The sequence below is a fragment of the Osmerus mordax genome, chromosome 25, assembly GCF_038355195.1.
Source record: "Osmerus mordax isolate fOsmMor3 chromosome 25, fOsmMor3.pri, whole genome shotgun sequence".
Taxonomy (NCBI): domain Eukaryota; kingdom Metazoa; phylum Chordata; class Actinopteri; order Osmeriformes; family Osmeridae; genus Osmerus; species Osmerus mordax.
Genome location: NC_090074.1, coordinates 6801486 through 6827237, shown reverse-complemented (window position 1 = coordinate 6827237; position 25752 = coordinate 6801486). Strand labels below are relative to the sequence as shown.

At 41.6% G+C, this 25752-nt stretch overlaps 1 protein-coding gene across 1 annotated transcript; it reads left to right on the top strand.

Moving 5' to 3' along the window:
- Positions 1 to 22052: 22052 nt before the first annotated feature.
- Positions 22053 to 23298, top strand: LOC136933339 (general transcription factor II-I repeat domain-containing protein 2A-like). Its single transcript, XM_067228653.1, has 2 exons — positions 22053 to 22364; positions 22453 to 23298. The coding sequence occupies exons 1-2, from the start codon at positions 22053 to 22055 to the stop codon at positions 23296 to 23298; spliced, it is 1158 nt and encodes a 385-aa protein (XP_067084754.1).
- The last annotated feature ends 2454 nt before the right edge of the window (positions 23299 to 25752 follow it).

The window sequence follows — 25752 nt, the reverse complement described above, 5'->3', positions numbered from 1 at the left end:
TGTCAAACAGACAGCAACAACGTGTGGATTCTTCTTGTAATTGCTGCGATTGCAACACTTTACTTGGTTAGGGAAAAGGGTGCGATGGCACATTGTGCACACAAAAGTTGGGCCAGCTTTAATGCATTCCTTGAAAGTGGATATAGCTGTCTGCATTAGGCTGTTGTCCACTGGTTGACTGTATTCACGTGTAGAATGAGTCCATTGTCTGTATTTCCTACTTACTTTCAAGGCACAGCGCATCTTAAGGGCCATCTTAAAATGTGCTTCACTGTGACACTTGCTTCTCATGTAACTGATGCATTGTTGCAAATGACGTTTTCTGAAAGTAGGATCATTGTGATACCTGTGGCGAACGGTTTCTTTTTGCTTTCTTCTGAAGGCAGGATCATTATGATACCTGTGGCACAAAGTTTCTTTTTGCTTTCTTCTGAAGGCAGGATCATTATGATACTTGTGGCACAAAGTTTCTTTTTGCTTTCTTCTGAAGGCAGGATCATTATGATACCTGTGGCACAAAGTTTCTTTTTGCTTTCTTCTGAAAGCAGGATCATTATGATACCTGTGGCACAAAGTTTCTTTTTGCTTTCTTCTGAAGGCAGGATCATTATGATACCTGTGGCACAAAGTTTCTTTTTGCTTTCTTCTGAAGGCAGGATCATTATGATACCTGTGGCACAAAGTTTCTTTTTGCTTTCTTCTGAAGGCAGGATCATTATGATACCTGTGGCACAACGATTCTTTTTGCTTTCTTCTGAAGGCAGGATCATTATGATACTTGTGGCAAAGCGATTCTTTTTGCTTTCTTCTGAAGGCAGGATCATTATGATACCTGTGGCACAAAGTTTCTTTTTTCTTTTTTTCTGAAGGCAGGATCATTACGATACTTTAGGCGGAAAGTTTCTTTTTGATTTTCTCTGAAATCTGCATCTGTTCTATATCTACTGGTGTTGTGAGCACCATGCATTCCTTGGTTTCTTTGTCTTCGCTTTTCTTTTTGTCGCTGTTGTACATTTAACTTGGGTAATGCCTTACTGTCCTTTGACATGCCTTGTGTGGATAGTGCCTTGATTGACTGCAGAGAATGTTTGCTGGGTGGGAATCCAGTTTGCGTTTCATCTTTGGTCTGTGTCACCTTCTTCACATGCTTTTCACTTTGTGGCTTGTCAGATGGCACTGATAGGAATGGCAAACAGTCGGATGTCTTGCACGTTGAAAGAGGTCTTGCATGTTGAAATGCAACTGGCATGAAGTCATACTGTAGTCCATCAATAGGGCCTCTGGAATCTGTAAGTAGAAATTCATACAACATATGAATCCTTGCAACCATCTCACTCAAATGTGTGAAAGTAATCATAACCGCTTTTCCATTTCTGTCAGGTAGTCCATCTGCATTTCGACAATGAGAATCAAACAGTCCATATCTTCCAGACTTGTCTCTGAACACAGCAATGCAGTATGGTGATATGATAAGGAGGGCATGTGTAACGCCTGCAGAGAGACACTGAAGTCTTGTGGAGAGATCAAGAAACCAAGCCTGGTTATGAACGGCTGAGCTGGCTCTCACACATCCCATCTCCACCGGAGATTTAAGAACATTGTAGTCATGATGGTCAGTGTTGATTCTGAGTGGTAGTTCCTCCATTGTCAGTTGTTGGCATTTATAACGTTTTCCTCTTTTGAGCTGTTTTATAGTTTTGTCATACAAGCTGTTGCCCTTGTCCAGAATCTTGTCAAGATCAGCCTTCCTCAGGTCCTCAACCTCATTGTGATATGCCAAAAATGTCAGAGCCATGCATGTACACTGCTTGTTCCTTGACTTTACATAGCCAATATGACCCTGATGAGTTGACGCCTGCACTGATATCTGACTTTGTAGGATGCATTGTTTTTGAATATTGTCATTTTCAGAAGTGGAAATCACACTTCCATTGGGCTCTTGAACTGGAAACTGAGCTTTGCATGAGGATGACACCACAGGTTGACTACATACTTGTCCACATTCACTATCACTTCTGTGTGGCTCTGCACTCTGTAAGCGTGGGTCTGAAAGGTCCAATTTAGACCAGCGCAGCTTTGCAGACTGAGATTTCTTTCCCTTACGTGGCATGACTGTATTGACACTGCTGAAATCGCTGAAATTCTGATTAATGTGTAATGGTTATTAAAAACCTGTAAGCTTTGTCTGGAATGAAAAAGTGGAGTAGAATCGGAAGATCTTTATACAGAGTAAATAAGCTAGTTTACATACCTCAAATGCTGGCTACTGTAGCCTGTACTTGTTATTACCAACCTTTAACCAGAAGCAGTCCAAACTGTAGAGAAAAGAACCTTGGAGATGTGGGCACAGATCTGGAACGACTAGAAAAAAAGTGTTATTGGAAAGAAATCTATGACTGATTATGTGATACCTTGAAGTATATGGCATGTAAATATACAGCGTCTTATGATGGTCGATTTAATGGGACTATTTAAGTTAATTAATATAACAAGATATAAGCTTATATAATTATTGTTAAGATGTAAATTCTGGAGAAGGCAGGCCGGAAGGAGTCACGACAATTATAAAAAGGGTTGACTCGGTTTTATTAGCTCGACGTCGGATCATGCCACCAATCCACAACAGATCTAGCATGAGTGAAGACTCTCTCTTACAAGAGTGCTTAAATACAGTATCTGGACATGTTCAAACATAGAATGCACAGAATCGCTTCCTTAACGGGTCTTCAGTGGTCAGTACACTGATACACTAGAACGTTCAGCAGGTGAAGTGGTCGTTAATCACATAAGCCCTATTTGTAAATGATTTTCCTCACTGTCTCCCCACTGTCTGGACTGCATGCTATATTCTGCTCAGAGGGGGCCTCGCTGTATGACCTCTTGACCTTACAGAGACACAAGCTGTACATGTACCCAGAAACTCTGCCTTACAGTTATTAATACTTGTGTGATTCTACAACAATTAACATTTTGAACACAATTCTAGTTTGTTTATTAAGTCAGAATTGTAAGAACGTTAAAAACAGATGCAGTTGTGTGTTGGTTACACAACTTCACTTTGGCCAGGCGCTTCATTCTCAGTACAGACATGAAAGGTGAAGCATTGTGTCTTGTGTGCTTACTGGTAAAAAATAGTCTCTCCCTAACAAGTATTCAACACACACAGTGGCACATACAATAATTGTAGTGTTCCTAAATTAGTTGGGGTAAATATTGTGTAAAATAAGTCAGATAAAAAACTGTAGTCTGCGATATAAAGCAATCTGCTAACGTGACCATGCAGGTGTCTAGTGTATTGTAAACAGCACGTGTATTTGGGACGATTGGATGTAGTACGATCGGATTTATACTAATTTACCTTCAAAAAAGTCACTGGGCAACAGGGCTCAGTCTGGCCATCTGGAGATGCAGAGCACAGATCAGGAACTATTGGAAATAAATAAGAACATAATTTGCAGAGACCAAAAAATGCAATGGAAAGTCATCAGAACGTTTTATGACCAGGTATACTGAAAAAATATTAGAAGCTTACATTTAAGATGGCAAAGCACGCTCAACACGACAATGCCCAGAATTCTTACTGTAGCCTACTGGCTATAATTGCCACAAGTACTGGATAACTTAAATATTACAGTCTTGACATATAATTCAGTTAATATTTGTTTTTCTATTCAACTCCTGTACTGATAAACCAATTAAATCTAATAATTTGTATTTGTAAGCAAATTACCAGAAGCACTGAGACCGCTAGCAATGTTTCTTTGACATACACAATGATAGGCCTACTGTAGTCCAACCACTAGACATATTTACAATATAAATTCTGTGCAATCAATATTAGAATGTATGGCCGGAATAGGTCACTGTGATATTTTATTTCACTTTGTCATTTATATACATTATTTCATTGAAAATACACGTATGAGAAAAGTCAGTTAGCGTTAGCAGTTTATTGCACATTTCAAAACGTCTGTTCTAGTTATTAGCTAACTATTTTTTCAAGCCAAACTAATTGTTCTTGCATTTTAACTGTTCCTTTACTAGCTTAATATTAAAAAGCCCAACTAGCCAATATGAGTGGCTACAGGTTAACTGCTGGCTCTAGATATAAGCGAACAATGCAAACTGTCTGAGGCAAATTACTGTAGCTAGAGCTAGCTCTAACTCTAACTAGAAAAATCGCTCTGGTCTGGTTTCATTCGGTTTTGCACTGTTACCGATCAGAATGCTAGCTAGCGTTACCAGTTACATTTTCCTGTCAGATTATTTTTTGACGCTAGAATATATATATTTTAATGTCTTACCTCTGTGATTGACGATTGAAAAGCAAATAGTTGGCAAAATATGTCACTATCAGTGGCACTGAAGATCAGGATCGTGAAGATGAAAGCGTTGGGGAAATCTCAATTGACAAGGTTTGCAATGTAGGTAGCCTAGCTCGAAAGCCTAGAGATCGGATTGCGTGTGATACCTCAGTATATAGGCATGGTCAGGGTGAATACTCGATTTTTATTGGCTGCAGGGCTGTCCGTAATCAGGTGATAACAGCGACTAAGTAGTTCCAGTAAAACTGTCTGTTCACCGTTCTAAATTATTGCGCTGGCTACATAGAGCCTGTACAAAGTATAACCATAACCAAATGGACACAGTCAAAGCCTCCGTCTACAATTTTGAAATACTTTAACAAGCTAACATGTAATTACAACAATGTGACTTCAATATTTCTTTTAACCAATATTTGGAAAATGTTACTTTTCTGAATTTACTGTGTCAGTGTCACGTAACCGCTCATCTCACATCCCATTCGCTATTCACCTCCATGTAGCCTAATGAGAAACAATTGGGTTAATTTTGAGTCAGAGGTTGGCCTGTGGATGAGAGGAAGGTAGGATAGACAAACCACACAAACATAGGATTAAGAAAACTCTTTAATGTGACACATTATTTACATAAAGTCTTAAATTGACTAAATGGTATGGTGTAGCTACTTTTCCCAGACAATTGTCAATAAAAATCCATCCATTAAGTTTGTCTTACACTGATATTTTAGTTTAAAATAGGCCAATCTACTCCCAATATCTGATTGCCCATGTGAACTTATACTTTTCCAGACTGCCCACCTCAGCAAACCAGACATAGCAAAGGTCTCACACACAGGTACAAACAATGGGACATATTTCAAAAGCATTTAAGTATGACTGCAGTTCTAAGACCATTATGTTCCCTTGATAATATATTTTGTTAAATAACATCTATCACTCAGATGGAGGAGGGGTGTTACTGGTTGGTTGGAAGAGAAGGAGGCCAAATGAAGCTCATGAAGATGCAGCGCTTAGGAGGAAACTTAGAAAACATTCTAAATATATATAAAGGCCTTTATATATAATTGATTTGGCTGTAAGATTTGCTGATTGTGGGTGTCCATGATATGATGGATTCTGATCTGTATCAACAGTCTAGCCATGTAGCTACAGGGCTCGACATTAAGGCTTAGACGAGTGGATTTTTTTTTGTAGGGCAAGTCTGGAAGATAAATTTAGGCTACTTGCCCCAAGTTATTAAAACTCAAACAAAATAAAATCCAATGTTACTTCACGTTATGTGCCACTCATTACGTCTATCGATTTCATTTGACCGAATTCTGCATTGTGTGGGGAACACAGCCCCACTCACCCCCATCACCCTGTGTGACTCCCCAGTCAACACTGTGGAGTCCTTCCGCTTCCTGGGCACTATCCTCTCCCAGGACCTCAAGTGGGAACTGAACATCAGCTCCCTCATCAAGAAAGCACAACAGAGGATGTACTTCCTTCGGCAGCTGAAGAAGTTCAACCTGCCAAAGACAATGATGGTGCACTTCTACTCAGCCATCATTGAGTCCATCCTCACCTCCTCCATCACCGTCTGGTACGCTGCTGCCACTGCCAAGGACAAGAGCAGACTGCAGCGTATCATCCGTACTGCTGAGAAGGTGATTGGCTGCAATCTGCCTACCCTCGAGGACCTGCACACCTCGAGGACCCTGAGGCGAGCGAGGAAGATTGTGGCCGACTCCTCCCACCCTGGACACTCCCTGTTTCAGTCACTCCCCTCCGGCAGAAGGCTGCGGTCCATCAGGACCAATACCTCACGCCACAAAAACAGTTTCTTCCCTTCCGCTGTTGGCCTCTTCAACAAGGCCAAGGGACCACACTGACTCAAATGACTTATTGCTTAAAACACACTGCTTTTGCACTGCACCACAACATGGTATCTTGTACATTTGTATTTTTTGTAATATTTGTATTTTTGTATTTTTATATTGTAATTTACGGCAACTTATATTTATCCCACTTAGTACTGCTAGTTTATGTACCCTTAGTATAGTTAGTCCACATATTTAAATTTTAGGTATATGTTTATTGTATGCACCTTCCTGCCAAAGCAAATTCCTTGTCTGTGCAAACTTTCATGGCGAATAAATCCCTTTCTGATTCTGATTCTGATTAGCAAAACACACAAAAAGAGGCTTCCTCCCAAGATATCTACAGACCATGCAGCTAATTTAATGTCAAGCTTATTTACGTTATTGGGGGCATATTACAGTTACAGTACCAGATAGTAGGCTACTGTTTGAATCGCGATTCCATCTGAGATAGCTACTGCCGGTAACGTCGTTGTTAGAATAATCTTCAAAGGGGGTTCTTTATTAATGAATGAATGAGTAGGCTAAATGCCTGAAGATATCACGAGAAGGGAAACACTTGTCATAGAGATTAGGACCATTTTAGAAAAAAATAAAAAGTTAACACCAACATTTAGTAACGAAATCCATTGTTATGTCTACAAAATTATTTTAGATATAGTATAGGCTAAGTTTAGCTAGCTTGCAAATACTGAGGATGGCCTACCGAAGTTGAGTTCGCCAATGCTAGTTGTAGGATATACAACATTTCACTGGGTCTTGCAGCGCTGCTTGATTTACTGAAATTATTATGAAATGTTATGTTCTACCAGCCATTTGCCTTTTTGCATTTGCCTTCATTCATAAAAAGCTCACTGGTAGCGATCATTGTCAGTAACAACGCAAAATGTGATATAGCCCTGTGTGGAGAAGCTGCCCCGGTAAATTGTACTACTACGGTACAGTAGTAGACTACTGCTGTGCTCGTCTTGGTAGCGATTGCATTGGTTGAATTGGATTTAACGTTCCTTTGTACGGTTTAGGCTGAAATTTATTATTTTCATGAACAGATTGACAACGTTTAGGCTGTGGCAATGAAGTTCAGGTTAGTAGTTAGATAGACTTTTGATTTAAGTAAGGGGAGTGCCGAACATTTTCTGTCGCCGTTTGACTTCCTAAACAGCTGTGTACTGTAGCTAGATGTTTTTGTAGTGTGTCTCGCGTAAGCTACAGCGTAATTGGTAATTTCACCAACAAATCGTTTACTAATGTCAGAATAAATCCTACAACGAAAATGTAAGGAAGGAATGTGAGGAATGTTTATTTTAACGATTGAAAACAGATACATCATAGACCACTGTAGTATGTGTTGCCCGGGCAACACAGGCTAATGTCATGATGCTAATATTTCAGTGAAATAGTAGACTACTGTTTCCGAAAGTAGATGTACTTCCTTAATAATATCAGCTTATATTGTACATTACACATCACAATTGTGTGTCATATCACAAAGTAAAATGAGTAAATATTTATCACCCTGGCCTCTTTGCTTGTGGCGTTTCTGCAGCTGCCTTGCAGTAAAGCCATAGTTAGCCTAGCTATCCCCCAAGTTAACAGATGCGAAACGAATGTTCTGGCAAAGGTAGTCACGCGTGTTTTCGTGACGTTAGTGACGCAGTGACGTTAGTAACGTCAGTGACTGTGGCTAGCAAATTAGCCACCGTTAGCTTCACTTTTCGCCACAAAAACTTAATTTAAGCTTAAACCATGCAACGGAACGTAAATTCCAATAGAAGCAACTCAATCGCTACCAAGACGAAACTTTTGACACCTACGTTGTCTATGTAGGCCAAGTATTTACTGAGTTTTAGGGGGGCAAAAAGAAAAAAAAAAGAAAAAAATAATAATAATATATATGTGAGAGAACAAAGGTTGTGCTCTCGCCGAAGGCTTGAGCACACCCAATAACTAGAGAGGATACAATTTCTGGGGAAATTGTAGGGTGTGCTTGCTTGCGTCGGTTGCACAGGGGTCTGTATATTTTATATAAAAATGCATCGGGCCTACTTATTATTTATAAAGATTACATAGATTTAAAAGCATCTTTTTTTTGCTGCTCATTTACAACTCAAAATACGAGTGAAGTGTAGAATGAAATATGATGTCTTCTCATTTCCCCTGCAAGAGGCAGCTGACAGGCTGAATCAAAACGAATACATTTGGCAGACCGGTGTAAAAATGGACCTAATCTCTATGACTTAAACGTCCTTTTAAGTTGTCCCTTCTCGTGATATTTTCAGGCATTTAGCCTACTCATATTGCATTCATTCATTAATAAAGAACCCCCTTTGAAGATTATTCTACGACTTTACCGGCAGAAGATAGAATCGCGATTCAAACAGTACCATCTGCTAACTGAAAATATGCACCCAAAAACGTAAATAAGCTTGACATTTATTTAGTGGAAAATCGCTCATTCATAAAAAGCTCACTGGTAGCGATCATTGTCAGTAACAACGCAAAATGCGATATAGCCCTGTGTGGAGAAGCTGCCCCGGTAAATTCTACTACTACGGTACAGTACTAGACTACTGCTGTGTTCGTCTTGGTAGCGATTGCGTTGGTTGAATTCGATTAAACGTTCCGTTGTACGGTTTAGGCTGAAATTAATTATTTTCATGAACAGATTGACAAAGTTTAGGCTGTGGCAATGAAGTTCAGGTTAGTAGTCAGATAGTTTCAACTATTGAAAGACTTTTGAGTAAGGGGAGTGCCGAACATGTTCTGTCGGCGTTTGACTTAAACAGCTGAGGAGTTTTTGTTAGCTACTCACACTAGTGTCTCGGGTAGGCTACAGCGTTGCAGTGAGCTACACTGGTTTGAAACCACAGGTAATGGTAATTTCACCAACAAATCGTTTACTAATGTCAGAATAAATCCTACAACGAAAATGTATATGTGAGGAATGTTTATTTTAACGATTGAAAACAGATACATCATAGACCACTGTAGTATGTCTTGCCCGGGCAACACAGGCTAATGTCATGATGCTAATACTTCAGTGAAATAGTAGACTACTGTTTCCGAAAGTAGATGTACTTCCTTAATAATATCAGCTTATATTGTACATTACACATCACAATTGTGTGTCATATCACAAAGTAAAATGAGTAAATAGTTATCACCCTGGCCTCTTTTCTTGTGGCGTTTCTGCAGCTGCCTTGCAGTAAAGCTATAGTTAGCCTAGCTATCCCCCAAGTTAACAGATGCGAAACGAATGTTCTGGCAAAGGTAGTCACGCGTGTTTTCGTGACGCAGTGACGTTAGTAACGTCAGTGACTGTGGCTAGCAAATTAGCCACCGTTAGCTTCACTTTTCGCCACAAAAACTTAACTTAAGCCTAAACCATGCAACAGAACGTAAATTCCAATAGAAGCAACTCAATCGCTACCAAGACGAAACTTTTGACACCTACGTTGTCTATGTAGGCAAAATATTGACTGAGTTTTAGGGGGGCAAAAAAAAATGGAGGATACAATTTCTGGGGAAATTGTGAGGGTGTGCTTGCGGCTGCCCCAGCTGCCCATAGTCTCCTGGTGTTAACTGTTATCAACGATTCAGTGTGTTTTTACATTGGTTTTAGACAGCAAAGAAAATGTGTGTAGGTTATTGGTCAACTCGTCCTGTTATCTGGTTACTAGGATTATAATTCCTTGAGAGCAACCATTAGTGGACATGTAATTTTGTAAACTTGTAATAAACCATACAACCAACATTTCTTCCAGTTGATAGGCAACATATATACAAATTACTCATCCAAAGCAACAGAAAGATAGCCTTGATTAAGCAAAGTGATATGAAATGGGAATGTTATTTAAATAACATGTTTTAAATTATTACATGACATTTGTATAAAATTTCTCGAAATAAAATTCCATCAAAACTTATGTCCAGTATTCCAGGTTAGGATTTCCTGCAACAACTCTATCTAAAATGGATATTTGATTTTCAAAAGTATTTTAAGCATCATATAGATTTGGGGTTAAACGTCTCCCGCAAAAGGTATCAGATTTACACAAACAAATAAGTATTTAAAAAAGCACACTTGAAATCCCTTGTGGACAAGTTCAGGTTTATTTTGTAACAACTACAGGTACATTTAAATGATTTTATTATAAATACTGTCCTAAATGTTGTAAATGGTTATTATTGATGCCCATGTAGCACCTGTATCTCATATTCAATGTGAATCACAAGAACATTGAGAACTGGTGCACTTTAATTTATCTGGATAATTGAGACTTGTACACACTTTTCCAGAATGACCAGTGGTGGGAATCAGAAATGGATCTGGAGTTGGTCATCGGTCAATGCTCTGCAGCTGCTCACTGCTCCTTGTGTACAAGATGGATACAAAATATATACACATTTTTAACATATACACAAACTGTAACTAAATGAACATATGCTATAAATCAGGAGGTGGTGCCTGATCACTGCTCCACAGCTGCCCACCTCACCTACTGAATAGAATAGGTGACAAAACAACAGACGTTAAAACATGAAACGCACCACAACATGATTGTAACACAATAAACATCAATGCATTATTTAGGGGGGGTGTAAAAACATGAACTATAACAAAGTGTTTTTTTTGGGGAGGGGGGGGGGGGGGGGTAGAACAACAGTTTGTTTTGAAGGCTGGAGATGCTGGTGGGTTTTTGTGGGGCGTGACACCTTGGCTTAACAAGGAGTAGCCCTATATTAGGGCCCCCTGTCTATCACCAAATCTCATTACAAGATACACCAGAGTTAAGTCTGTCAGTGCCACACAGGCCCACTTGATCAGAAAAAAATAAATAAATAAAAAGCGTCTGCTAAATGAATAAATGTACATGTTGTGGCGTAGAGTTAGGTCTGTCAGTGCCGCACAGGCCCACTTGATCAGACAACGTGAATTGGAGGGTTGGAGGCGTACTATCCCTATGGTGACAAGTGCTGGTTGGTTGTCGTGTGGTGGTGAGTTGCTTTGTTGGTCCTTTGTCATGGCGTGACAAATTGCTGCTGTGCTGTGATCTTGCGTTGATTTGGAAGGCTGTTGAGTGGCTGGTAGGTTGCTGTGGCGTGACATGATTCTGAGTTGGTTTTGAAGGCTGGAGATGATGGTGGGTTCTTGTGGCGTAGAGTTAGGTCTGTCAGTGCCGCACAGGCCCACTTGATCAGACAACGTGAATTGGAGGGTTGGAGGCGTACTATCCCTATGGTGAAAAGTGCTGGTTGGTTGTTGTGTGGTGGTGAGTCGCTTTGTTGGTCCTACAAATTGCTGCTGTGCTGTGATCTTGCGTTGATTTGGAAGGCTGTTGAGTGGCTGGTAGGTTGCTGTGGCGTGACATGATTCTGAGTTGGTTTTGAAGGCTGGAGATGATGGTGGGTTCTTGTGGCGTAGTTAGGTCTGTCAGTGCCGCACAGGCCCACTTGATCAGACAAAAAAAAAAAGCGTCTGCTAAATGAATAACTGTCAATGTTGTGGCGTAGAGTTAGGTCTGTCAGTGCCGCACAGGCCCACTTGATCAGACAACGTGAATTGGAGGGTTGGAGGCGTACTATCCATATGATGACAAATGCTGGAAGACTTCAGAGGCGCTGACTGTTTTGAGAGTCATGTTTTTTCTTTGGTCTAGATGTTAGATGTTAGAATACAATATACAGGATCATGATAGCTGTAGTAAGTTTGCAATAATCCTGATTGGAGACAGTCTTGTGCTCTGGAGATGTAAACATGATCCAACAGTGTGTTCTTCTCAGTGGTGGCTTCTCTGACCAGTTGTGTATATCCTCTTGACTGAAGAAGGTTGGATATTGGCTTTTTTCCACTGGACAGTAAATCTTCGTTGAAATCTCCACAAAGTACGATAGGCTGGCAATCCATAACGTCTAAAGATTCCAAGAGGCTTTGCAGGTTTGAAAGGAAGTGGCCAATATTGTAATCCGGTGGTCTGTACACAACAGCAATCAAAGCTTTGACAGGGGACTCCAGTTTGACAACCAAAAACTCCAAGTCGGTCACATTTTGAAGATACTGCTTTTCATAGGCATGGTAATGTTTTCTGACATACATAGCGACACCACCTCCCCTTTTACTCGCAATGTGAGGATGGTTGGTGTAAGAGAGGTGTCTGTTGCGTTTGAACATAGTGTAGCCCTCCAGCTGTAGACTTTCAGCAACAAAAGATCCTGATAGATGAGTTTCGGTAAAACATAAAACATCTCCAAGTGTTAACTGATGATGAGACTTGATATCTTCAATGTGAGCTTGTAATCCTTCCGTGTTGTGGTGGATTATCGTCAATGTTTGCACCTCGTTTGTGGTCTGTTGATACTTGATAAGTGGCATAGTGCTGTCCAACGATGCTCTTGTCATTGAGTCCAGTGATGCTGTGATTGCAGGATCACAAAATATCTTCTTCTCATCAAAGTCCGTCATTTTCAGTCCTTGCAGTGAAGTTGTTCTACTCAGAGCCACGTAGGCCATTCCGGGTTGGAAGACACGCTTTAACGAAACCACTGCAGATTGTGTTGTCATTCCTTGGACTTTGTGAATTGTACATGCAAAAGCCAACCTGACGGGAAACTGCCTGCGAACCACTCCTTTTTGTTTGAGGTTTTCCTCTACCCTCTCTATGTACACCAAGTTTCCAGCTTCACCTGATGAATTGTCCCAATACCTTTGTCCTGCATTTGGATTGTCCAGCACAAGTCTCAGCGAGTTAATAGCTGTAGCACCATTCTCTGTGTGGGTGACTATTCTCGCAATCTTTCCAAATGTTCCGTTAACAAGCCCGTCTTCCACATCTATGTTTCTGGTGATCATGATTCGGGCACCTTCAGCTGCTTGTAGCATGTCAAGCAGATTGTCCTTTTGTCCTTTAAAAGGATGGTGTTGCTTCTTCATAACTCCAGTTTTAGGGTCTCTTCTATAGTCCTCTGCATCTATGTTGATGACGTTGGAATGGAGAACAGACACGGTTGCAGCATTATGTCTATCAACTTCTTTGTCGGTGGAAAAGATGTGTAGCACGTCATTAGGGCAGCGGGTGGGGTCAGTCACAGCCTGATGAAGCAGAGCTTTGTCATCATTGCTCAAGGCGTCCATCTTCTCCTTCACTCTGATTCTATTCAAAAGCTCAGCGAATGCAACATCATCTCTCTGACGCATAATGTCTGTGAGTGTGATCATTTGAAAGTAGTCTTTCCAGAAGTCATCTGTATCTTCTTCAAACACACAGAGCGGTTTACTTCTTCCCAGTGGGGGGAGCTGATAAAAGTCTCCTACTGCCAGAACCGACATGCCACCAAACGGTTTCTTACTGCCTTTGATTTGCTGTAATCTCCAGTTGACGTAGGCAAACAAGGGCTTTGAAATCATTGACACCTCGTCAATAATGATGATCTCGGCGTTTGACAGCTGGGCCCTCACTTCATCTATGAGATTTCCAAGTCCTTGGTACGGTGGCTTTAAGCATCGTGGCAACTTTAGGACATAATGCAAAGTGTTGCCTGAAATGTTGAAAGCAGCGGTTCCTGTAAATGCAGTCAGTAAAACGGTTGGCATGGATAAGTCGGTTTCCTCGCATAGTCTAGGCAGTTTACTGAGTATTTTTGTTGCCTCAGCATGAACACACTTTATGAGGTGAGATTTTCCTGTGCCTGCGCCACCAGTGACAAAGTAAAAGAAAGGGTCAGGATTTAGGCCACGCACACGGTTAACGCACCAATCACGAACCAAGTAGAATGTGCCAGCTTGTGTCCGGTTAAGGTTTCGATACATTTTGCGAACAAAATCTGGGCACATTTGTGGGGCCTTTACAGTACATGCAATCCCCCCAGTTTGCTTCTCACGTGTAAACTCCGGAACATCATCTTGTTCATTCTCGTGAAGTGGTTCTGCTTGTTTTCGTTCTTCTATACATTCCAACTTATCCAACTCAGCTTCCGGGGCGAAGGTGTTCCAAGCATCTTCCACAGGGCCGTTCTGCATGTAGTCGTTTAAGACTTGTTCCACTATCTTACTGTGTTGTTCAAAATTCTGTTGGTTTATTTGAACAATTGCAGTCACTGCGCATATCTCGTGTGTTCCTGGTAATCTCACATAGGCATGTTTGTAAAACTCCTGGTGTGTGGGGAACATTTCCGTTTTCAGCGATGACTCTGACCGATGGGGGAGGTAGAGTTTGAGCTTCTGGATCATTCCCATGTTAATAGACTGACACGCTTGCCGTCTTCTGTTTCCTTTCCGTAGACAATCCTGTAATGTGATGCAAAGTCTGCTAGACACATGTTTTCAAACTCTGGCATTTCAGGCCTGGCTCTGTATTTGTCGGGTATACCCGTCATCCACACATTCTCACTTTCTTCTGGTTTCTTCTGCAAAGCGCTAAGCGGGAGACTCATTCTCAGTGCGTTGTCACTCGTTTGTAGAAATAAAACCTCACGTGAGCAAGACTTCATTTTCAGGCTGCACGTGCGGGACACAGACTCCTGGGCGCTGACCTCTCTGTGTTTTGAATAGGCCTGAAGAACACCTTTCATTTCTTCTCGTTCTGTCTGATTTTCTGGGCTCATGTCTTTGACTATCGTTTTGAGATAGTCACTCATCTCACGCTCTGGCTTGGATATGTAGGAGAGCATGTACATGATGCAACCATACTCATCAAGAATGTACTGGATGTCCATGTTTGCGTTCCACGCCATTAGCAAATTTGGATTGTAGTTGTTCACCCAGCAGTCCTTGACATCACGCTTCATTAATATGACGCTTGCGGAGGTCAACGACTCAACATACGTGTCGTACTCATCAAATGTCATATTACACTGCGCCAATAGCTGTGACATGTCTTCAACCTGTGCTTTTGGGTAGTTTAGCAAGTCCCAGACCGGTTTCAGTTTGTTCTTGGCTGCTTGTGGTGCCATTGCATGTTCTTGGGGGGGTCCTTCCTCTTCTTGTGGCATAGAGTAAGTTACGCGCGTTTTTTTTATAGGTGGTTTTGGAAATCCAAATCTGCATACTTTGTTACCTTTCCTGCATGAGTTGGAATGACTTCTGCTGTGCATTTGAACGTCCGTGACATATCTGTGAAGTAAGGGTTGTTTGTATTCATCAGGCAGCTGGCATGAAATGTAGCGATCCACAAAGTCACATACCTCGTCATCCCGGTCTTCTCCGACGATAGGAGCTCCTGCTACCCAACAGAGACAATGTATATGGGGGCTTCCTCTCGCCTGAAATTCTACCCGGTAAAAGTAATCGATAACTTCACCGATTGGCTGCGCAGGACCCAACAGCAACTGTCTCATCATTTACATTTACATTTACATTTAGTCATTTAGCAGACGCTCTTATCCAGAGCGACTTACAGTAAGTACAGGGACATTCCCCCGAGGCAAGTAGGGTGAAGTGCCTTGCCCAAGGACACAACGTCATCTGGCACGGGTGTGAATCGAACTGGCCGGGAATCGAACTGGCAACCTTCTGATTACAAGCCCGCTTCCCTAACCGCTCTGCCACCTGACTCCAAATGCATTACTGTCCTTTGACATGCCTTGTGTGGATGGTGCATTGAATGACTGCAGATGTTTGTTGGGTGGGAATCCAGTTTGTGTTACATCTTTGGTCTGTGTCACCTTCTCCACATGCTTTTCACTTTGTGGCTTTTCAGATTGCACTGATAGGTATGGCGAACCACCGGATGTCTTGGACGTTGAAAGATGTCTTGCATGTTGAAATGCGACTGGCATGAAGTCATACTGTAGTCCATCAATAGGGCCTCTGCAATCTGTCAGTAGCAATTCATACAAAGTATGAATCCTTGCAACCATCTCATTCAAATGTGTGAAAGTAAGCATAACCGCGTTTCCATTTCGGTCAGGTAGTCCATCTGCATTTCGACAATGAGAATCAAACAGTCCATATCTTCCAGACTTGTCTCTGAACACAGCAATGCAATATGGTGATATGATAAGGAGGGCATGAGTAACGCCCGCAGAGAGACACTGAAGTCTTGTGGAGAGATCAAGAAACCAAGCCTGGTTGTGACCGTCTCCCCTGGCTCTCACGCATCCCATCTCCACCGGAGATTTAAGTACATTGTACTCATGTTGGTCAGTGTTGATTCTGTGTGGTAGTTCCTCCATGGTCAAGTGTTGGCTTTTATATTTTTTTCCTCGCTTTAGCTGTTTTATAGTTTTGTCATACAATCTATTGCCCGTGTCCAGTATCTTGTCAAGATCAGCCTTCCTCAGGTCATCAACCTCATTGTGATATGCCAAAAATGTCAGAGCCATGCATGTACACTGCTTGTTCCTTGACTTTACATAGCCAATACGACCCTGATGAGTTGACGCCTGCACTGATATCTGACTTTGTAGGATGCATTGTTCTTGAATATTGTAATTTTCAGAAGTGGAAATCACACTTCCATTGGGCTCTTGAACTGGAAACTGAGCTGTGCATGAGGATGACACCACAGGTTGACTACACACTTGTCCACATTCACCATCACTTCTGTGTGGCTCTGCACTCTGCAAGCGTGGGTCTGAAACGTCCAATTTAGACCAGCGCAGCTTTGCAGACTGAGATTTCTTTCCCTTACGTGGCATGACTGTATTGACACTACTGAAATTCTGATTAATGTGTAATAGTTATTACAAACCTGTAAGCTTTGTCTGGGATGAAAAAGTGGAGTAGAATCGGAAGATCTTTATACAGAGTAAATAAGCTAGTTTACATACCTCAAATGCTGGCTACTGTAGCCTGTACTTGTTATTACCAACCTTTAACCAGAAGCAGTCCAAACTGTAGAGAAAAGAACCTTGGAGATGTGGGCACAGATCTGGAACAACTACAAAATAAAAACACAATTTCAAACACAAAAGTGTTATTGGAAAGAAATTTATGACTGATTATGTGATACCTTGAAGTATATGGCATGTAAATATACAGCGTCTTATGAGGGTCGATTTAATGGGACTATTTAAGTTAATTAATATGACAAGATATAAGCTTTTATAATTATTAATACTTATGTGATTCTACAATAATTAACATTTTGAACACAATTATAGTTTGTTTATTAAGTCAGAATTGTAAGAACATTAAAAACAGATGCAGTTGTGTGTTGGTTACACAACTTCACTTTGGCCAGGCGCTTCATTCTCAGTACAGACATGAAAGGTGAAGCATTTCGTCTTGTGTGCTTACTGGTAAAAAATAGTCTCTCCTTAGCAGGTATTCAACACACACAGTGGCACATACAATAATTGGTGTTCCTAAATTAGTTGGGGTAAATATTGTGTAAAATAAGTCAGATAAAAAAACTGTAGTCTGCGATATAAAGCAATCTGCTAACATGACCATGCAGGTGTCTAGTGTATTGGAAACCGCACGTGTATGTGGGACGATTGGATGTAGTACGATGGGATTTATACTAATTTACCTTCACAAATGTCACTGGGCAACAGGGCTCAGTCTGGCCTTCTGGAGATGCAGAACACAGATCAGGAACTATTGGAAATAAATAAGAACATAATTTGCAGAGACCAAAAAATGCAATGGAAAGTCATCAGAACGTTTTATGACCAGGTATACTGAAAAAATATGAGAAGCTTACATTTAAGATGGCAAAGCACGCTCAACACGACAATGCCCAGAATTCTTACTGTAGCCTACTGGCTAGAATTGCCACAAGTACTGGATAACTTAAATATTACAGTCTTGACATATAATTCAGTTAATATTTGTTTTTCTATTCAACTCCTGTACTGATAAACCAATTAAATCTAATCATTTGTATTTGTAAGCAAATTACCAGAAGCACTGAGACCGCTAGCAACGTTTCTTTGACATACACAATGATAGGCCTACTGTAGTCCAACCACTCGACATATTTACAATATAAATTCTGTGCAATCAATATCAGAATGTATGGCCGGAATAGGTCACTGTGATATTTTATTTCACTTTGTCATTTATATACATTATTTCATTGAAAATACACGTATGAGAAAAGTCAGTTAGCGTTAGCAGTTTATTGCACATTTCAAAACGGCCGTTCTAGTGATTACCTAACAATTTTTCAAGCCAAACTAATGTAGCTATTGTTCTTGCATTTTAACTGTTCCTTTACTAGCTAGCTTAATATTAAAAAGCCCAACTAGCCAATATGAGTGGCTACAGGTTAACTGCTGGCTCTAGATATAAGCGAACAATGCAAACTGTCTGAGGCAAATTACTGTAGCTAGAGCTAGCTCTAGCTCTAACTAGAAAAATCAAAAAATGCTAGCTAGCGTTACCCAGTTATATTTTCCTGTCAGATTATTTTTTGACGCTAGAATATATATATTTTAATGTCTTACCTCTGTGATTGACGATTGAACAGCAAATAGTTGGCAAAATATGTCACTATCAGTGGCACTGAAGATCAAGATCGTGAAGATGAAAGTGTTGGAGAAATCTCAATTGACAAGTCAAGGTTTGCAATGTAGGTAGCCTAGCTCGAAAGCCAAGAGATCGGATTGCGTGTGATACCTCAGTATATAGGCATGGTCAGGGTGAATACTCGATTCTTATTGGCTGCAGGGCTGTCCGTAATCAGGTGATAACAGCGACTAGTTCCAGTAAAACTGTCTGTTCACCATTCTAAATTATTGCGCTGGCTACATAGAGCCTGTACAAAGTGTCTGAAAAAAATAACCATAACCAAATGGACGCAGTCAAAGCCTCCGTCTACAATGTTGAAATACTTTAACAAGCTAACATGTAATTACAACAATGTGACTTCAATATTTCTTTTAACCAATATTTGGAAAATGTAACTTTTCTGAATTTACTGTGTCAGTGTCACGTAACCGCTCACATCCCATTCGCTATTCACCTCGCTAATCCATGTAGCCTACTATGTATTTAATGAGAAACAATTGGGTTAATGTTGAGTCAGAGGTTGGCCTGTGGATGAGAGGAAGGTAGGATAGACAAACCACACAAACATAGGATTAAGAAAACTCTTTAATGTGACATTATTTACATAAAGTCTTAAATTGACTAAATGGTATGGTGTAGCTACTTTTCCCAGACAATTGTCAATAAAAATCCATCCATTAAGTTTGTCTTACACTGATGTTGGCCGGGTTTCCCAGATTCGTTAAGAAGCTCTTAACGCTATGAGCTTCTTAGGAGCATTCTAAGAGCGTTCTTAGAACGCTCTTAAGACATTAAGGCTTGTCCGAGACGAGTGGATTTTTTTTGTAGGGCAAATCTAGAATAGAAATTTAGGCTACTTTAGGCACAACAAAGTGGCTTCCTCCCAAGATCTCTACAGACCGTGCAGCTAATTTAATGTCAAGCTTATATATGTTATTGAGGGCATATTTCAGTGACAGTACCAGATGGTAGGCTACTGTTTGAATCGCGATTCCATCTGAGATAGCTACTGCCGGTAACGTCGTTGTTAGAATAATCTTAAAAGGGGGTTATTTATTAATGAATGAATGAGTAGGCTAAATGCCTGAAGATATCACTGGTAATTTGCATTACAAATGGATACGGACAACGGCATGTCTTTAGCCTGCTGGCATATACTGAACTGCTTCCATGACAACCCACTGATAACCTACATTTATACAGCCCCAGGTACGGGGCATCCAGAGGGTCATACTACAATCACGAGAAGGGAAAAACTTGTCATAGAGATTAGGACCATTTTAGAAAAAAAAAAAAGTTAACATCAACATTTAGTAACGAAATCCATTGTTATGTCTACAAAATTATGTTAGATATAGTATAGGCTAAGTTTAGCTAGCTTGCAAATACTGAGGATGGCCTACCGAAGTTGAGTAAGCCAATGCTAGCTGTAGGATATACATTTCACTGGGTCTTGCAGCGCTGCTTGATTTACTGAAATTATTATAAAATGTTATGTTCTACTAGCCATTCGCCTACTTTAGCAAATCACAGTATTTCCCACCCCTGGTAGTGTAACTAAGACGACACAGTAAATAATTCATCTTTCAAGTAATAAGCCCCCGTTGAAGTGTTGAGCATTTCTTTAGGGGGAAATCGCTCATTCATAAAAAGCTAATTGGTAGCGATCATTGGCCGGGTTTCCCAGATTCGTTAAGAAGCTCTTAACGCTAAGAGCTTCTTAAGAGCATTCTAAGAACACTCTAGAACGCTCTTAGAACGCTCCTAAGAAGCTCTTGGCGTTAAGAGCTTCTTAACGAATCTAGGAAACCCGGCCATTGTCAGTAACAAAGCAAAATGCGACGTAGCCCTGTGTGGAGAAGCTTCCCAGGTAAATTGTACTAGGCCCCTACTACAAGACTACTGCTGTGTTCGTCTTGGTAGCGATTGCGCTGCCCCGGTAAATTCTACTACTACAGTGCAGTACTAGACTACTGCTGTGTTCGTCTTGGTAGCGATTGCGTTGGTTGAATTCGATTAAACGTTCCGTTGTACGGTTTAGGCTGAAGTTAATTATTTTCATGAACAGATTGACAAAGTTTAGGCTGTGGCAATGAAGTTCAGGTTAGTAGTCAGATAGTTTCACCTATTGAAAGACCTTTGATTTAAGTAAGGGGAGTGCCGAACATGTTCTGTCGCCGTCTGACTTCCTAAACAGCTGTGTACTGTATGTTAGATGTTTTTGTCGTGTGTCTCGCGTAGGCTACAGCGTTGCAATGAGCAACACTGGTTTGAAACCACAGGTAATGATAATTTCACCAACAAATCGTTTACTTTTAATGTAATGTCATAGTAAATCCTACAAAGAAAATTTATTTGTGAGGAATGTTTATTTTAACGATTGAAAACAGATGCATCATAGACCACTGTGGTATGTGTTGCCCGGGCAACAGAGGCTAATGTCATGCTAATGCTTCAGTGAAATAGTAGACTACCGTTTCCGAAAGTAGATGTGGGCTTACTTCCTTAATAATATCAGCTAATATTGTACATTACATTTCATAATTGTGTTTCACATCACAAAGTAAAATGAGTAAATAGTTATCACCCTGGCCTCTTTGCTTGTGGCGTTCCTGCAGCTGCCTTGCAGTAAAGCTATAGTTAGCCTTGCTATCCCCCAAGTTAACAGATGTGAAACGAATGTTCTGCTACAGGTAGTCACGCGTGTTTTCGTGACGTAGTGACGTTAGTAACGTCAGTGACTGTGGCTAGCAAATTAGCCACCGTTAGCTTCACTTTTCACCACAAAAACGCAATTTCTACTTAAACCATGCAACGGAACGTAAATAAAAATACAACCAACGCAATCGCTACCAAGACGAACCGCCGTTGTGTATGTAGTCCAAATATTGACTGATCCTTAGGGGGGCGAAAATAAATAAATAAATATATATGTGAGAGAACAAAGGTTGTGCTCTCGCCGAAGGCTTGAGCACACCCAATAATATATATGTGAGAGAACAAAGGTTGTGCTCTCGCCGAAGGCTTGAGCACACCCAACTAGACATGAGGAGTATGCAAAATACCAGGGAGATGAGAGAGAGGACCGGGTCGCCAATCTTAAAAAATGTCTAAAGAGAGTGATGAGGCAGTCGAAGCTAGCTACGTGGTGAGTGAGATGATTGCTAAGGTGGGAAAGCCGATCAAAGAAGGCAAGTTCATCAAAAAGTGCATGTTACAGGCTGCAAGTATAGTCTGTCCGGAAAAAGGGGTCAATTTAGCAACATCAGCCTTTCAGCCAACACAGTGGCAGAGCGCATTTCTGACCTGTCAGGTAACATTTACGATCAACTGCCTGAGAAAACCAAACATTTCCGTGCATACTCAGTCGCTCTTGATGAGAGCACAGACATCACTGACACTGCGCAGCTCGCAATGTATGTCCGTGGTGTTGACGACAATTTTGAAGTGATGGAGGAGTTGCTCACAGTGATTACAATGCATGGCCAGACCACCGCTCAGGAGATATTCCGTCAGCTGTGTGATACCATTGTGGATGCCGGTTTACCATGGAAGAGGTTTGCTGGAATAACAACCGACGGAGCGCCATCAATGACAGGGAGGAGAAATGGACTGGTGGCACTTGTTCAAAGAAAACTGGAAGAGGAGGGTGTGGAGGAGGCCATTGCTCTGCACTGCATTATCCATCAGCAGGCCCTTTGCAGCAAATGCCTGACGTTTGACAAGGTGATGTCTGTTGTTGTGAAATGCATCAACCACATCAGATCCAGGGGCTTAAAGCATCGGCAGTTCCGCGCCTTTTTGGAGGAAATAGTCAGCATATGAGGATGTGCTCTACTTCACCGAGGTACGTTGGCTCAGCAGGGGAAACGTCTTGAAGAGGTTTTTTGAGTTGAGAGCAGAAGTGAAAGCCTTCATGGAGAAGAATGGGATGGCTGTTCCTGTGCTAAGTGATCCCAAATGGCTCATGGACTTAGCTTTTCTTGTTGAAATCACACAGGAGCTGAATGTACTGAACAAGAAGTTACAAGGCATGGGGCAGCTTGTCAGTGCTGCCTACGACAACATCAGAGCATTCTCCACAAAACTTGTGCTATGGAAAGCCCAGCTCTCTCAGACAAACCTCTGCCATTTCCCAGCATGCAAGGCACTCATGGATGTGGGCACACCATTCAGTGGTGAGAAGTATGCTGATGCCATTGTAAAGCTACAGGAGGAATTTGATCACAGGTTTGCAGACTTCAAGACACACAGAGCCACTTTTCAAATTTTTGCGGACCCCTTCTCCTTCGATGTGCAAGATGCTTCTCCTGTGCTTCAAATGGAGCTCATTAACCTGCAGTGCAATTCTGAACTCAAAACCAAGTTCAGGGAGGTGAGTGGAAAAGCAGACAAGCTTGGACAATTTTTTAGAGAATTGCCCCCCACCTTCCCTGAGCTTTCCAGGATGTTCAAGCGGACCATGTGCCTTTTTGGGAGCACATATCTGTGTGAAAAGCTCTTCTCCACCATGAACTTTAATAAGTCAAAGTACATGTCCAAACTTACTGATGAGCATCTTCAAGCCATACTGAGGGTCTCAATGGCTTCCTCCCTCAAGCCAAATGTGGCACAACTGTGTGAGAGGAAGCGCTGCCAGGTCTCTGGCAGCAAGGAGTAGGCAAGAGAAGCCATGTTCTGAAGAACCGTTCATGTTCGGAAGAACCTGTTTATGTTCTGAAGAATCGTTCATGTTCTGAACTGTAATTGAACTAAAGATTGGATCAGTTGTACTTTGTTTTGAATACTTGAAACCCTTTTTTTGTGAAATATTGGATGCGGCCCAGACTCTACCTCCAGAAGCCCCCAGGTAAGTTGAGTTTGAGACCCCTGCCCTGGACCAACGAGCCATGTTCCAGTTGTTGCTTCTATTGATCGATTTGTTGTCACAAAACATGCGTAGACATAAAGAGCTGGAGAAACATCCGCAGCAAATCACCCCGATCGACGTTGGGTAAAGGACTGATTTGGGAATAGAACAGGAGCCCTCTTTGCCAGGTTACCTACTTATAAAGCATACTGTAACGGGCTTGTCCGGGATTTGAGCCACACCTCTCGCACCCTAAGCGAGAATCATACCTCTAGACCAACGAGCCATGTTCCAGTTGCTGCTTTGATCGATTTGTTGTCACAAAACATAAGTAGACAAAAAGAGCTGGAGAAACTTCTGCAGCAAATCACCCCGATCGACGTTGGGTAAAAGACAGATTTGGGATTAGAAAAGGAGCCCTCTTCACTAAATAACCTCCTTCAACAACATACTGTAAAGGGCTCAAGCGAGAATCATACCCCTTGACCAACGAGACATGTTGTGGATGCTGCTTTGATCGATTTGTTGTCACAAAACATGCTTAGACAAAGGCTCCCTGCACCCTAAGCGTAAATCATACCACGAGACCAACGAGCCATGTTCTGGTTGCTGCTTTCATCGATTTTTTTGTCGTAAAAAATGCTTAGACAAAAAGAGCTGTGAAACTTCCGCAGCAAATCACCCCGATCTACGTTGGGTAAAGGACTGATTTGGGATTAGAACAGGAGCCCTCTTTGTCATGTCACCTCCTTCAACAGCATACTGTAATGGGCTCATCCGGGATTTGAACACAGGACCTCTCGCACCCAAAGCGAGAATCATACCACGAGACCAACAAGCCATGTTCTAGTTGCTGCTTCGATTGATCGATTTGTTGTCACAAAACATGCTTAGATAAATAGAGAAACTTATGCAGCATATCACTCCGATCTACGTTGGGTAAAGGACTGATCTGGGATTAGAACAGGAGCCCTCTTCGCCAAGTAACCTCCTTCAACAACATACTGTAAAGGGCTCGTCCGGGATTTGAAGCCCGGACCTCTCGCACCCAAAGCGAGAATCATTCCCCTAGACCAACGAGCCATGTTCTGGATACTGCTTTAATCGATTTGTTGTCACAAAACATGCTTAGACAAAGGCTCCCTGCACCCAAAGCGAGAATCATACCCCTTGACCAACGAGCCATGTTCTAGTTACTGCTTCGATTGATCGATTTGTTGTCACAAAACATGCTTAAACAAAGGCTCCCTGCACCCTAAGCGAGAATCATACCACGAGACCAACGAGCAATGTATTGGTTGCTGCTTTGATCGATTTGTTGTCATAAAAAATGCATAGACAAAATGAGCTGGAGACACTTCAGCAAATCACCCCGATCTACGTTGGGTAAAGGACTGATCTGGGATTATAACACGAGCCCTCTTCGCCAAGTATCCTCCTTCAACAGCATACTGTAATGGGCTCGTCCGGGATTTGAACCCGGGACCTCTCCCACCCAAAGCGAGAATCATACCCCTAGACCAACGAGCCACTTTCTAGTTGTTGCTTTGATTGATCGATTTGTTGTCACAACACATGCTTAGACAAAAAGAGAAACTTCGGCAGCAAATCACCCCGATCTACGTTGGGTAAAGTACTGATTTGGGAGTAGAACAGGAGCCCTCCTTGCCAGGTTATCTCCTTCTACAGCATACTGTAATGGACTCGTCCGGGATTTGACCCCAGGACCACTCGCACCCTAAGCGAGAACCAAACCCCTAGACCAACGAGCCATGTTCTAGTTGCTGCTTCGATTGATCAATTAGTTGTCACAAGGACTGATCTGGGATTAGAACAGGAGCCTTCTTCACCAAGTAACCTCCTTCAACAACATACTGTAAAGGGCTCATCCATTATTTGAACCCAGGACCTCTCACACTCGAAGCGAGAATCATACCCCTAGACCAACAAGCCATGTTGTGGATGCTGCTTTGATCGATTTGTTGTCACAAAACATGCTTAGACAAAGGCTCCCTGCACCCTAAGCGAGAATCATACCCCTTGACCAACGAGCCATGTTCTAGTTGCTGCTTCGATTGATCGATTTGTTGTCACAAAACATGCTTAAACAAAGGCTCCCTGCACCCTAAGCGAGAATCATACCACGAGACCAACGAGCCATGTTCTGGTTGCTGCTTTGATTAATTTGTTGTCAAAAAAATGCGTAGACAAAAAGAGCTGGAGAAACTTCTGCAGCAAATCACCCCGATCTACGTTGGGTAAAAG